At 30.0% G+C, this 15,189-nt stretch overlaps 1 protein-coding gene across 7 annotated transcripts in view; it reads right to left on the bottom strand.

Annotated features, from left to right (window-relative positions):
* NSD2 (nuclear receptor binding SET domain protein 2) overlaps positions 1-15,189 on the bottom strand; it is a 117,835-nt gene that overhangs the window by 37,229 nt on the left and 65,417 nt on the right. For 6 of the 7 annotated variants that reach the window (XM_056802307.1, XM_056802310.1, XM_056802308.1 and 3 more), the window contains 2 exons: positions 13,824-13,905; positions 12,519-12,643 (listed from right to left, as the gene is read on the bottom strand). In XM_056802307.1, the coding sequence (XP_056658285.1) occupies positions 12,519-12,643; positions 13,824-13,905 (207 nt within the window). Of the gene's footprint in view, positions 1-1,867; positions 9,256-12,518; positions 12,644-13,823; positions 13,906-15,189 lie in introns of those variants that run through there. The other variant, XM_056802312.1, reaches the window with a different exon arrangement.

Below are 15,189 nucleotides of genomic sequence, written 5' to 3'. Positions count from 1 at the left end.
TTATAAACATTTCCCTTTGTTACTTAATTTAAATGACAACTTTTATACATACATGTATAGAAGTTGTATTATTGCCTAAAATCTAGCAACATTCTTAAATATTCTTATAATTTAACTATTTAGTAGCAAAAATATCAATGCTGTTCTATATTTGAAAATATAACACATTCTTAAAATTTGAGGCTTTGACTTTCCCCACTAGACTACTTCAGTCTCAAACAAATTCAAATATATACAGATATACAGTAAAAGATGTTAATAGAAAATGTCTGGATTTTCTTCTTAAGTAAAATTTGGAGCAAATGTTCAAGCCCCACAAATTTACTCCTTTTTAATTTATTTCTGAAGTGCCAAAATTCAGCTTTAAGGGGGTTTAGAAAATTGTTCAAAATGGGATATACTCCTTTTCTAATATTTCTTAAAAGTATTGACTGAACTTGGTTTTTGAGACTTATTATCAAGTTTGTGGATTATCCATGTCCTCTGTTTCTCTTCTTCTCCCCAATGCTTGTCTTTGGGACATTTCACAGCTCATTAGTACCTCCCCCAGAGGGTGGGTAGCTGAAGGGAGAGAAGGTGAAGAGAAGGTGAAGTCAAATCTGTCCATTTTACTTAACAATTCTGGTTTAAAAAGGAAGAAAGAAAGAAAGAAAAGTTTGGGAGGAAAAAATTCAAACTATTGGCCAAATTTATGGATTTTTTGTTTAGCCATACTATATGTACCACCCTCTTATTATTAAAAATAATCTGGATTGGGTGAATACTTCCCACCCACCACTGATTATTTTCAGAAGTCAGACTTCCAAAATTAAGTTCTTACATGCTTAAATGAGAACAAGGGAAACCTTTGCCATTTAGCTATTTTTGTTAAAGACTTTTAATGATCTTTTTAACAACAAAACTTTTAGATACCTGATGTGGAAGCTTTTACATGATTCTACATCACAACATTCATACATGCATCATTGTGCAAAGTAATGGATCTACAAAACTATATGCAGGTAACTATAGAATTTAGTGATAGGTCTACATTCCTGCAAAAATACCAACTAATTCACTCAATTACATAGGCTCCTATACATACATTAACTTTACACTAAAGATTGACTTTTAGCAAATCATTTAATACCCATATTTATATAATTTGCATTTAATAGGATATCACTAAGTATTTCCCCAATTTTAAATTAGTACTAAGAGAAATTTTCTAGTAACCTTTTTATCCTTATGCTATCGACTATTTTCTGGGGAAATGGGAATTGATAACAAGAAGCCTCGTTTTGATTTTTAAAATAAGTGAATATAATTGACTTTGATGTATTTAAATATGGCTTGCTAACTAGCTTTAAACTAATTCTAACAACAATGAGCATTTGTTTAGTATTTTACATTAAGTTTTTTCCTATTATTCTTTTAGCATTCCTTTGATATTCTGCAAATATGGAAACAGCAATTTTAAAAATACTTTGAATTTAAGTCCCAAATTTTATATTATTACTACAGTTCCACATCAAGTTAATAGCATTTTTACATATGGGAACACAAAGTGTCCTATTTATGTTGGTACAAGCAAACAACCTGTTTCTTACTGGGGCAGCCTAACAAAACACAAACTTAATTATGTGGTATTATCACTTACTACACCATAGGTAGCTTTGTAGCTTTCAAGGGAAGAAGACCCTCCAAGCAATTTACAAACCATTCTAGAGACAGAAACTGAAATACAATAAGGAGTAATACGGGACATTAACCAGAAACTCAACTTGGTAGCTTTATCCACTAAACCATGTTGATACTACTTTGAAACAAATTTAGAAGCAGAAAAAAATGGGTAGGGATAGAGACAGAAAACACACACCAGTCCTGGTACAGAGGAAGAAGCAGCACCTTTTATTTAAAATTTACAGAAAAAGTTAGCATGTTTCCACTTGGAGAAGATATTTCCTAAAATTAACAAAGTGTGTTTAAGGAAGAACACTGAATACACTTTTTTAATGCATGTATAAACTTTAAAAGACAAAATATTAAGTTAATTTTCTAATATTTGGAAGAGTATTATACATACAGGATAATATATAAAAATGAAACCTTACAAAGATACAATCAGTAAAAGTACAATTCCAGAATTTTCTAACTTGTATCATGTGTTCTAGCCTCTTTTTCCACTCATTTTTATGGGAGCTATATGCCAATGACTATTTAGCAAAGCACTAGCAAATATAGTAGTAAATGTAGACAGATAAATACAGGATATAGTTTCTTTACTAAAGAGTGAGACTTCACCTCTACTTTATCATATAACATTACTTACTCAGAGACGCCAATTGTGAAAACGATAAATTCACCTTTATGGATCCTATGAACACAGTCCCAAAATCCCAGTATACGGTATATATGAACTATTCCATATCCAATATGATGCATTTGGAAAAAGAAAAATGTAGTAGTTGAATGGACACAAGACTACTTTAAAGACTATTCTAGCTGTTTTCATATTTACCAGTTATTTTTAAGTACTTAGATTTTGTGGCTCTTTCCACTTTTAAAACTTAATTTTTATCTATTTTTCTTTGAAACAGTTAATATTTTTTTCCAATAGCTGTAATCTAAAGATGTCAACTAATGAAATTAGGTTGAAAACGTTTTTTAAAACTTGTCTTGGGAGGAGAAAAAGGGAAGTGTTTTTTTTTTAATATGCCCTTAAAAATGTTCTAAATAACCTGACCAATCTTGACAAAAAATTAAGTTAACACAATTAAATAGTTATTTAGAAGTAATACAGGAATATTGAGGCAGGAGTAATTTTGATGGTAATAGTTTGATATAAATAAAAAAACATTTTATCTAAGTTCTTAAAAGATTAAGATTCATTTAAATTTTTAACAAACTTCTTTACAAGATGAAGCCTATATCATTTTTTAGAATGACAATTATTATATGATTTGCAAATAATGAACAAAATAACAATTAGATTTGTGAATCCCTGGTTAAATTATGATGTTACAGTGGTAGCTGGGAAGACAAGTTTGTTAAATTTAATAATTTTAAGATGCTAGCTGATTCACACTAACTTCCTATTTAAAATAAAAGTTAGCTTCTTGAAGACCAGATATCTTAATAAAACTGGTTATTAGAATTGGTGAATCAATTTAGAGTCACTGATCACATTTCAGAATATGTCAAAGGGGATAAGATTAAGGACAGGGATTGGATCTATGATTTAATCCATATGTGGTGCTCCCAGTGAGGAACTGTTTCTCCAACCAATCCAGGTTGGCACTTTCTCTACAAATTTAGTCATAGAGTTTCCTAGAGTACTGAGTAGTTAAATGACTTGCCTAAGATCACACAGCCAGTATGTGTCAGGTGTGAGATTTGAACCCAGGTCTTCTGGGCCTTGAGGTTAGCTATCCATTATAACAAACTCCCTCTCCATCTAATGTATCAAATAACACTTAGATAAGATTTTACTGGTCCAAATATATTCCAGAATGAAATCTCCCTTAAGGTAAAAAAAATTCTGATTTACAGATATCACTCTGATATTATACAAGCGAGGTTGGGGGGGGGGCATTTGGGGGAAATACAGGCTATATTCATACCACTGTGTTAACCAAATGTCAGAGCAACATATACAAATTAATCATTTTGATTCTTTTCACAAGCAACAAAATTACAAGTAATATTTGAGTAATTTGGCCAAATGAAAAGCTCCAAAAAAAAACATTGTATTAATGGGTTTCACTGTCTTCTATTAAGTGAAACACTCAAAAAGTCGGTGAGAAACACTTTCACTGGTCACTAGCCACACTTTTAAGACCCGGAAAAAGCCAGGTTTATCTAGCTACTAACACAAACTACATTCCATATTATGTTTAAATGAAATATACAACATTAAACTCTCCAAAAATGGACACTAACTTCACTAATGTAAAAACATCTGAGGAAAAACATCATTTCCAAAAAGTACAATATATGCCAGATTTCTATATTGTACTTCAAAATAAAACTAACCTAAATTTTCTTTAAAAGTTTACTGTCATTTAATAAATATAAAAATGCAGAAAAAGAAACAAAGAGAAGATTCTAAGTTTAAAAATTAAACCTGACTTTCAAGATAGATATATGTATAGATATGTATGTTTATATATATGTATATCCATACACATATATATATAAATAAGACTATATGGCAATATCCATAGAGGAAGTTCTCAAAATTAACTGTGGAATGCTAATAAACTTACATTAGAGAGAATTCAGGACAGCTTTTAAAAATAATTACTAAATGAAACTTGAAACAAACATACGAAATGTTAAACCCAAATACAGTAGGCATTCCTTTCCCTATTCTATCAAAGATGCACAGACAGTGAAACAAAAACAAACATCTTTTCATTTACTAAAATTTCCTGGACAAATAAGAATTACAATAATTTATTAGATTAGATCAAATAAAATAAAACCACCACCAAAGGTTCCAAAAGAAAATGCACTGATTTTTTGCCTTGAGAGGGAAATGGATATAAAAAGAAGTGGGGCAGGAAAAAAAATTTTTTGATGTAAACTATAATATTCAGACCCTGATATTATGATATTAGTTAAGTACCTAGACAATCACAAAGAAGACCATATTAATGAAATGAAAGTATTTCAAGAAGCTGAGGTCTTATGGGGCTGTTATCTGAATGGGTAGAAAGAATATCCATACTGACGAAATAATAACTTCAAAGTAGTGTTTCAACTATCTTGAAAAAGATGAGGTCACAGAAAAAAAGGACTCTAGATTTTTCCTATGGTTCTCTAATTAAGCTACTAATTAGATTCTGCAATCTTTTTTGTGCACTGCTCTACTTTTTCTATCAATTTTCTAAAGGGCAGGCATTTTATCTCATTAAACTGTTTTATACAACATTTTTTGGTTTACTGCCACTCTGCATACTACTCCATAACACTTTCAATAATGATTTAGCAGGGATCAAATTTTGAAGAATAAAGAGTAACTGAGGAATAAGAAAAATTCTATTTTACTTTGTAACCCTCCAAACACTTTATGAATGTAAACACTACGAACTCTTATAGGATTTTCTAAAATAACTTTTTAAACCAACTTCAAATATCAACTTCAAATTAGAAAAGGCTAAATATATCTAACAAAATGTTGCACATACAAATAAGTAAAAAAGACTAAAAACTTTTTCTACATTAACCATTAGTATACAGAAAAGAAGATATCTATGGAGATCTTTCTAATGTAAAGGGAAAAATATCATTTCAAAGTTCCTATTAAGGCATCTAAATCTAGGATACAAAATTACTCCTGAAAAACTGCTTTGCATTTTTAAAACAAAAACTTTCAAAAATCTTTCAAATCTAAGTCTTTAAAAGGCTTTTCTTATATTGACTGAGGGAAGAAATGAAACCATCATTTACAAGACCACTACAAGAAAGATCTGAGGTTTTAATCTATCAGGAGGTGGAACTTGTGGCAACACAATCAGTTTTTGGAATAAAACTTCTGTCATTAAAAAAAAAATAGATTTTTCAATTGTTTCTTTTGCCACCATACTATAATTTAGTAGCAAATTATTTCTTTTTAGTATTTACCATTTGATATTCAAGTTTTTTGCCTACTTTGGGCACTTGGGAGCTAAATAGTCAGTATCATATATGAGGACTTAGAGGCCCTAAAGTCAGAATATTGAGGTTTGAATCCCACATATGATGCATACTATCTGTATGGGCAAGCCACAACCTTCATTGACCTCATTTCCTCATATCATGGGGAGGTTGGACTAAAAAGGCCTCTTAAGTCTCTTTCAATTTTAATTATGATTTTTTGGTGTTTGGTTGAAAAGTCCTGGGTGAGGATGGAATAATTTCTACACTTAGGAACTTTTCTTGGACAATTTTTCAGTGAATCATTTTAAGGCAAATTTTTTTAAGTGGTTTGTTTTAGCCATAATACTACCACACTATTTCATTAGTAAACTTTACTAATGAATATTTCAACGTGTTTGTAGCAATGGTACAACAAATTTGAGTCATATTTCCTAAAACAACTGAGGTTTCTTTGTAATCCTTTAGCTTAACTAATTCTTAAAGTCTCCTTTTTCACAATATTCACCTATAAAAGAAAGTTGCAGGACACTATCTCTATTACTAAATCTACAAAGGGATTGTGTTTCTCTAATTCCCTGAAAAAAAAAACATAACATTAAGGACTCATTTTTAAAATTTTCACTTTTTTCCATTAAACTAAACTTCAACATAAATGATTAGAAGTAGAAGATATATTAGAAATAAAGAGCAGGCTTAAGGTTTGTCAAAGGTCACATGACTAATGCAGATTTCTTGGCAATTGAATCTTCTATTATAGGTTATCCTTTATAGGTGTGTCCTTCACTTATTTTTATTGATTTTTTTAAAAAGTTCCTGCTGTTTTAGTATATTTTCTTTAAACTAAATTAGATATAATATAAATTTGCCAGATTTTTGTCCCTTAGGGTAAAAACTAATGTGAAAAATAGATGAGTAGAATATAATTTATTAATTGTATACCCTAATATTAACTGACTCCATTTTAAAACTTTCAGCAGAACACTATTCTATAGGTTAAAATAATTCCATAGGAACAAATAGATAATCAGTCAAACAAGGTTATGGTACAGTTTCAATATGTTAAGATGGAATTTAATTACAATGTATTACATAAAAAGACTTTGGTTAGGGTAACATTATGGGGTATGTTTATATCACTAATTAGGAATCCATGATACATCTAGAGAGGTTTAAAGTATAACTTGCAATATCTACAAATTCCTCCATAAGACCTTCCCAGAACTCCCTAGGAATTCAAGAGCAAAATAATTAACTTTGCTTAATAATGCTCTAAAATACTCATCAATGTGTCACAGGTTTGTGTCTTATTCTTTATCAAATCATAAACTCTAAACGGACAAGTAAGGTTTAATTTAAATTGTGAATCTCCTCTGGTGTCTGGTAACTATAAAACATATTAAGATGTTGTTTCTATTTGTTAGTAAGCAAAACTTGAGAATAAAATTTTAAAACAGGTAAGGGCTACTTGAGACAACCCAAATACTAAATGTTTACCTATTCAGAAAAGAAGGCCAGACAGGTGCTCATTACTGAAGTATACAGTTAAGTTACTATATTGTATTGAAAGTAATAAATTCACTTTTCCTTTTAAAAAATTATAAACTGGATAAAAAAACTTCTGATTTATGATTCTTTGAATTAAAGTGAGGTATTACTATACCTTGCTTAATATTTACAGCTCTTCAAAGAGCATACTTTATGATAGATGTTTTCAAAAAAATAAAATGGAGTCAATACTTCAGACACAAATTTTACATTGTGAATCCACAATACAAAAAGGAACCCATTTCCACATATAGTAATTAGCATGTCAGAGTAACAGTTTTCCTTTTTTTTTTTAAGAATTGATATAACTTTGGCTGAATAGCATTATTACCTTTTCTTAAAAAATAATTAACTGAAAGTACAAACTACTTTATGTCTCTGGCCCTTTCCATTGAATACAAACTCACCTTTTCCAAGAAACCTTTGGCTTTGTCCTGAATTATACTGTTTGAGCCTTTACTTAAGGATGTGCCCCTTCCTACCATGCACCCTTATGTAGTCTGTTTATAACATCTTCACTTCATGAGATTCAGTACAGTAATTTTTCATGTTAGATTAAACTAGGTCACTTTTTAAAAATAGCCTTCATTGCTACTAGTATTCTGCAACTGGAAGGCAATAGATGGTGAAAGATTCTAACCCACGAATTACTGAGCATATTCTCTATGAATATAATTTATGCTTGTCATTCCCAATGACATCCTAAGTGTCCCTTCCAACACTTTAACATTAAAAAAGTTTTCCTATATTAGTGATCCTTGTTATTTGTCTCAGAGCTATGAATTTAATCCTGAGGCTTTTGGAATGTCAGTAGGACGCTAAGGTATTTTATGCCATAGATTTTTTAATGTGATATATTTTATGCTATTAACTTTAATTTAGTCCAACATTACAACTTCTCATATATTTGTAATATTACAGATAAACAGAAATTTTCATTTTTAGACAGATTTTGTTTCCTTTTATTCTTAGTTTAATGGACTCAAAATAGTTATTTATGTGCCAAAGTAATTTTTTCTACTTTTCAACAAAAAGGGAAAATTTTTTGGGAAACACATTTCCCATGTTTCTACATGTTTCATGTGTACCAGTTAAACGATTTATGAAAGTTAATTTAGTTCTGATACAACTATGATATATAAGCACTGAATTAAAGTTTAATGTTAAAAGCATGTAACATGACATCTGATGACTCAGCTGAAGGGACTAAATAATTTTTCTCATGCAAACATGCTGAAATATCACAGGAAATGATTAACAATTAAAACATTGGAATAAAATCTATAGTATTTTAAATAAACAATGTATCAAGAAATGTATCTAATGTAATTATGACATCTTCTGGCTAATTTTATAAATGAAATCTACAGGCTAGGGAAAAGCAAATGATCTACAGAATTTGATTAACTCAAAAAATACTACAACTGTTTTTTTAAATTGAAATTGTCCAGTAAAAAGTTTAGGGATAGAATACTCCCTGCATATTAAATGTGGGGCATTGATAATGTCTATAATACTGAATATATCTCACTAGTTAAATTGGTATTAAGACAGACTATATGCATAAAATTACTTCTTTAGATATATGCTACTTAAGAGAGGGCGGGGGGGAGGGGAGGGGACCAGAATATACATGTGGATATTTTTCCAATACAAAAATCTCTAAGAACTAGGAAAAATTTCTTCTAATAATATTGTCTTTAATGTGGAATTGCATCTGCATTTACAATTTAGGCAGTTTCACAACCTAATGGTATCACTTCAATCAATTTGAATGTTATGCTGATCATTGGAATGAATGCATTTTTATTATGAGATGAATGTGGCTGATTAAATGACCTTGATTAGGCATCTTACCTTGGTCTTAAAATTTGTGTATCTGTTTTCTTCATTGTGTGTGTTTATTAATACCAGTAAAAACAGAATATCATACATCTTCCATAAAATGATTGTGATAGAAATGTCATTTTAGTGTATACGATGATAGTAAAACTTGCAGCAGACATCTTGGAATATTACATCATTTTATGTGCAGTACATTGCAGCTGAGCTCAAGTCCAACTTGACTGATGTTGGTTCCAATAAAAGCTGTTACCCGTGAAGGTGAAAAAAATAAGAATTTTCTCTAAGGGAAAAAGTTTTAATGTTATAAAAACACTTAAATAACATTCATTCCTTCATAGGTCGTTATCATGCAGATGTGGAAATTTACTTTTTGACTAAAAGTGGATAATTGTGCAAAAGTAGAAACCAAACAAATGTGGAGTTTTCATATTCATATTCACCATTTGTTATTTTCTTTGTAGATGTTAAAATGTAAATTTTATTTATTTATTCCCTGTAATATCTTTAAATAATTACTCTAACAAAATTTCCTACTGCAGCAGCTAGGTGTCACAATAAATAGAGAACTGGGCCTGGAGTCAAGAAGACCCAAATTCAAATTCAGCCTGGGACACTTAATAGCTGTGTGACTGGGCAAGTCACTGTTTACCTCAGTCTCCGTATCTGTAAAATAAGGATAATAATAGCATCTACTTGCCAGGATTGTGAATATCAAATGAAGTAATGCTAAGCTTTGTTTAGAACAGTGCCTTAGCACATAATAAGCACTACATCAATGCTAGCTATTATTTCATGATTATTTCTTGTGTTTTCAACCCTAGGACCTGAAAATATATAACTAATCATCACAGAAACCCTTAAACAGAAGGAAGAAATGTTTCAAAGAGAATCTACAATTGAATAAGGAATATCTTTGAACCAAGAAGATTATTTAGAGGGATTGATGCATTTGAGACTGGAAGTGGGCCCACTTACTTTTTCTCCCCACCCCCTTTTTTTTTCGAGGCGACGGATACAGACTACTTTCTGCCTCATACGCCAGAATATTAAGCACACAACAATTAAAGCTTTTCACAAATATCATACTTTTATGACAGTACTAGATTGTTAAACATAGTATACAAGACTTCCATTCCACTCAAGTTATAACAGTGTTTTAAATACAACAATGTAATTCAGTAGAAAAGTATTTTAATGATGAATTTCCAAAACCCACACAAAAGTGACAATATAAAGGCCAAGTGAACAGGATGATTATACACTCAAAGATACTTGGATAAGCCTCAAAGTTATCTATGAAGTAATTCTATTTTTCTTAACTAAGAGTTTGATATGGGCACTATCTGATAATTTGTTTTCTTTTCCTAAGTAGAGTTAAAACACCATAATATTTAATCTAGAAAAATAAGACTACTGTCAGAAACATGTCAAAATATTAGTAAGGTATTAACTGAAAAGAGTATATTGATGTAGTGGTACTCCAAAAGTTAGTTTATTTATTTTATATTATAAGTGCTGACCTTTCTATTATGTATGTATATCTAGTCCCATAGCATTTTTGATTAAGAGAAAAGGACAGGATGATTATTCTATGTTTCCAAACTCTGTTTTATTAGAAGACATGAACAGCAGATTCAAGTGATTAAGGTGACCAAAAAATTCAATGCAGTTTAATTAAATTCTGTCAAATTAAAAAGTCTTCCCTTTCCCTTGATTAACTGAAGATAGGCGTAGAAAGGGAATGTGATAGCATTAAATAAAACTATTACATATTCTGTTGCAAATTTGAGGTGTTTTCCCCATTAATTCTCTTTGTCTGAAAGTCTAAACTCTAACCAAAAATGTAAAAAGCCTAAATAATAATATGGAACTAGGAAAGCCTACATTTTCACATTTTTCTGTGGACTCATTAAACACAGTACAGAAAGCAATTTCTACCACAATTCTTTTATGTTTTCTAAATTTAAATCTTTAGTGCTATTGTCAAGTACTTTTAGAAGCTTATGTTTAGAGTATACTTAGACTTGGCTTCTTAATTATCTATATTTAGAAGAAGTATAATATAAGCTCCTAGAGGGCAGAAACTTTTATATTGTGTAGCCGTATTGCCAATATCTAGCACAGAGCCATGGCACTAAATGTTTGTTGAGTTTAAACTCAATTATATTTCCATAATTTGATTAGAAACTATAGGAGGAAAATCAATATATTTTCTTCACTAATATCGCAAATGTTTCAATACTATATACATTATGTGGAAGAACTTATTAATTAGGTTTCTTATTTCCAAGAATTCCTTTTAGTTTATATTAAACACTGAAATGCCCCATTCAGCAATACCCATCAAACCCTTTGCCCATACACCAAAAATCACCCCAGCCCACCCCACTGCCCAATTAGTCTTGTGTATTTAAACATTTATTATTGGACTATGAAAACATGAAAATGTTTTCTTCCCACCCACCCCCAATCCTCCTGTTCCCCAATAGAAAATACTTTGAGTTAATTGTTTAGAACTGATGAGAAAATCAATAGTAAACATTATAGCATAATGTTTTTCACAGAGGGAAAAAAAATGGAAGGATGTCCACATGGAAAAGAATGGGAATACAGTGTTAAATGGAGAACATTTGGAAGAAAGAAAAAAAAAAGGGACAGATCACTTGGCAAACTACAGACTCAATCTTTTTCCTTCTCAAGCCAGAAATATTTGCCATTTATGAATTTTGAGCAGCTTTTTTTTTTGTGGCAAGGACCAAAATTTTTAAGATTTTAGTCTATATCTTATCTGAAAAAACATAATCCTATTTAAATTTCATAATCATTATTCTGTCAAATATTTTAGTAGTTCAAGGTATTATAATCCAATTCTATTTATTAACAAACCAAAATTAAAATGTATGGAATGTAAAAATTGCCAAATTATGAATTGAAAAAGATATATTATTTGCTATTTGTATACAGAAAACAGGAATAAAAAAGAAACTGTTAAAAAACTGATTATGTACATATATCTATGTGTGTATGTACATACACACGCACACCCACACAAACACATCCACATACATCACCATTATGAGTACAGAGTTTGTGCTCAAGACCAAGAGACCATTCTATGTCACATAAAACAAAAGCAGACTTGCTTCCATATGAAAAATTATGTTATGAAGATGAATAAAAAACAAAAAAATTTTAGAGGAAAATGCACACCATTAACATTCTGAAAATTACATCTCTAAAATGTGTATTTTAGTACAATTAAACTGCATTGGTATATAGATACGCATATATATTTGAAGTACCCAACTCGATCTTTACTACAGTTAATTTTTTTCACAATGCTTGTAATTCAACAAAGCCACAGAGACAAAAAGCTTTAACTCATCTAGAGTTAAAGGGAGAATTTCAAATTAAGTCTGATCTTCTTTCCTTAAAAATGGATTTCTAAAGCGCACAGACTTTTGATAACTAAATGGCTTTCATGTAAATGCCACTTTTTTTTTTACCTCATTCTCAGTTAAGGAAGTTGAAGGAGATGAACTTTTGCTAAATGCAAGAGTTGAAGATTCTGTTGCTGAAGCCCGATTTCGCTTCTTCAGTGGTTTACATGCATCAGACAGATTTTTTGTTGCTGTAAAATAATTTTGGTTCACAAAGTGAAGTTTGGAACATTCAAAGCCAACTACCCAGTTTTTGATTTAACATAGTCCCTTTTTTAACAAATGAAGATGTACTAAAGATGAGTTCTCTCAGTTCCTTTGTAATAGTATTCAAAGCATATGATTTAGTCTAAAAGTAAATTTAGTACAGTAAGACAAGATTCAAGATACCATCAGATAGATTTCTCATTTTGGGGGGTTTCATTTTCTAAAGTTAAAAGATTTCTATGCAGTGCAGTGACTAAATAGATTAAAATATTATACAATCTCCAATAAATGTGTTTGTCCTGCTAGTCTTACTTTAACTTGAAAATATTTCAATAAAATGTTGGAGATGGAGGCAGGATTTTGTCTTTAGTATTTAAATACAGTAATTTAACAATGTTATTACCTTCAATAAGCTCCTTTTGATAAAGAACAATAGTTTTCATGCTTTATTAATAACCTTTGACATGTTACAGTAAATATGTCAAGTACAAGTTCTCATACTAAAAGGACACAAGATGTTTTAGACTAATAGTATGATTACATTTTCCCCTTCTGTACTCTATGGAATATATTTAAGCAATTTCATGAATAGTTGAACACTACCTTTATTCTTTTTGTTTTCTAAATTCATAATCATGAAATAATTGGTAAATCAAGACAGTAGACAATGGTTAAGATCTACTGGCAGGGGGACAGCTAGGCAGCTCAGTGGATTTAGAGTCAGGTTCAGAGACAGGAGGTATACTGGGTTCAGATCTGTCTGCAGACACTTCCTAGCTATGTGACCCTGGGCAAGACACTTAACCTCCATTGCCAAACCTTTCTGCTTTTCTGCCTTGGAACCAATTATACAGTATTGATTCTAAGAAAGAAAGGAAGGGAAAAGGGAAAGGCAAAGGGAAATAGGAAAAGGAAAAAGGGGAAAGGAAAAGAAAGAAGATCTATAGGCAGCAATTAGCACCCTAAAATGAGGAATGCAAAAATAGCTATTTTCAAAGTCTAAAAAGCTCCAATATTCAAAAAAAAATTTTAATCCATTATAGCCCTAAAGAATCAATTTTTAAAAACTTCAGCAAAATTCATGTAAGAACTTAAAATATACTGATTAAAATATAAATTATTTATTTAAATATTAAAATGTAACCCATATTCTGACCATATTACCTGACTGGTTCTTTAGGGAAGAGGAGGTTTCTGTGACCTTTGAAGAGTTTGTTTTTGTTGCTTTGTCATTGCTTGTCTCCCTCTGTTATAAAAAAAAAAGAAATAAAAATAAAAACTAAAACTCCCACTGTGAGCAAATAGTAGAAGTTATTTCTGCAGTTATTGAAAAAAATAAAATTTTTGTTTGATATCCCACACCTATTCTGAGCAGAATTGTTTTAATTTAAATAATTTATTTTATTATTGTTGTTATTAATAATAATAATAACATTAAATAAATAATTTAAATAATCCATTAGGGACAACTTAATATCCTTCAAAGTAAATAAAAGAACTTAACAACTAATATTGTCATATATACAGAAGTTACAATATTTGACAAAGAATAAAGAAATTAAAGTCAATATATAAATCATAAACATAAAGATTTTCATTTCAGTAGTGTCTTATCACCTGAATTTGGATTTGCATAAATTTTCCTATGAACTACTCCTGATAATATTTGAGATACTAAAATAAAAACTCAGAGAAGAACAAATTGGTAAAAAGTATTTCTCTATTCAGTCTGAACTGTCTAATTTAAATTTTGCCTTCAGTCCAGTGTTCTTTTATAATGGTAATTGTCAAGTTAGGGCCAATATTTTAACTGAAATCAAGTTCCAGATTAACCTGTAGTTTATAACCTCCTTGCCAAATTTTATTGTAAACTACAACAATTTTTAATGTAAGTTTCCAAATATATTAAATACAACCATACTTCAAAATGTTTGAAGCACTGTCTTTATAAGAATAGCAATTTTCATCTGATAAATTCTTGATAAATGAAATATAAGAGGTATATGGCTCAACCTTCATAAGTTTATGTAAGTGTTCTGAAATTTAAAAAGTAAGAATATGCTATGTAAGAGAAATACTATCTGGTATTTAACAAATATTAATTTTTAAATTAAATATATTAACATAATACATTTCATAGTGACATCAGACAAAGATTAGAAAAATTCTCATTTCAGGATAAAACATTTTAAAAGACAACATATATTCATTAAACATTCAAAGTTTTATCACTAACAAGTAGTGCTAATGCGCTTTCAAGGAGTTCATCCCAACTTCTAGTCTATCAATGAATCAAAAACATCCAGAAAGGCACAGGACATTAGCTTAAATATAATAATAAGCTATGTATTAAAAAACAAAGAAAGATTCCTTGTGTTAAGAATAGCTTTAACTTTGGATTTTTCAAAATAGGTTTATATTCTCCTAATAAAAAAGTCAAATAAAAATTGATTGAGATTCGTGAGAGGGTATAGAGCTTCCTGTAAAATAATATATAGTCAACTCTTAACAGTCAAAACCAAATATATTT

The sequence above is a fragment of the Monodelphis domestica genome, chromosome 6, assembly GCF_027887165.1.
Source record: "Monodelphis domestica isolate mMonDom1 chromosome 6, mMonDom1.pri, whole genome shotgun sequence".
Lineage (NCBI taxonomy): Eukaryota > Metazoa > Chordata > Mammalia > Didelphimorphia > Didelphidae > Monodelphis > Monodelphis domestica.
Note: the sequence above shows the minus strand (reverse complement) of the source record. Positions and strands in the feature narration are given on the sequence as shown.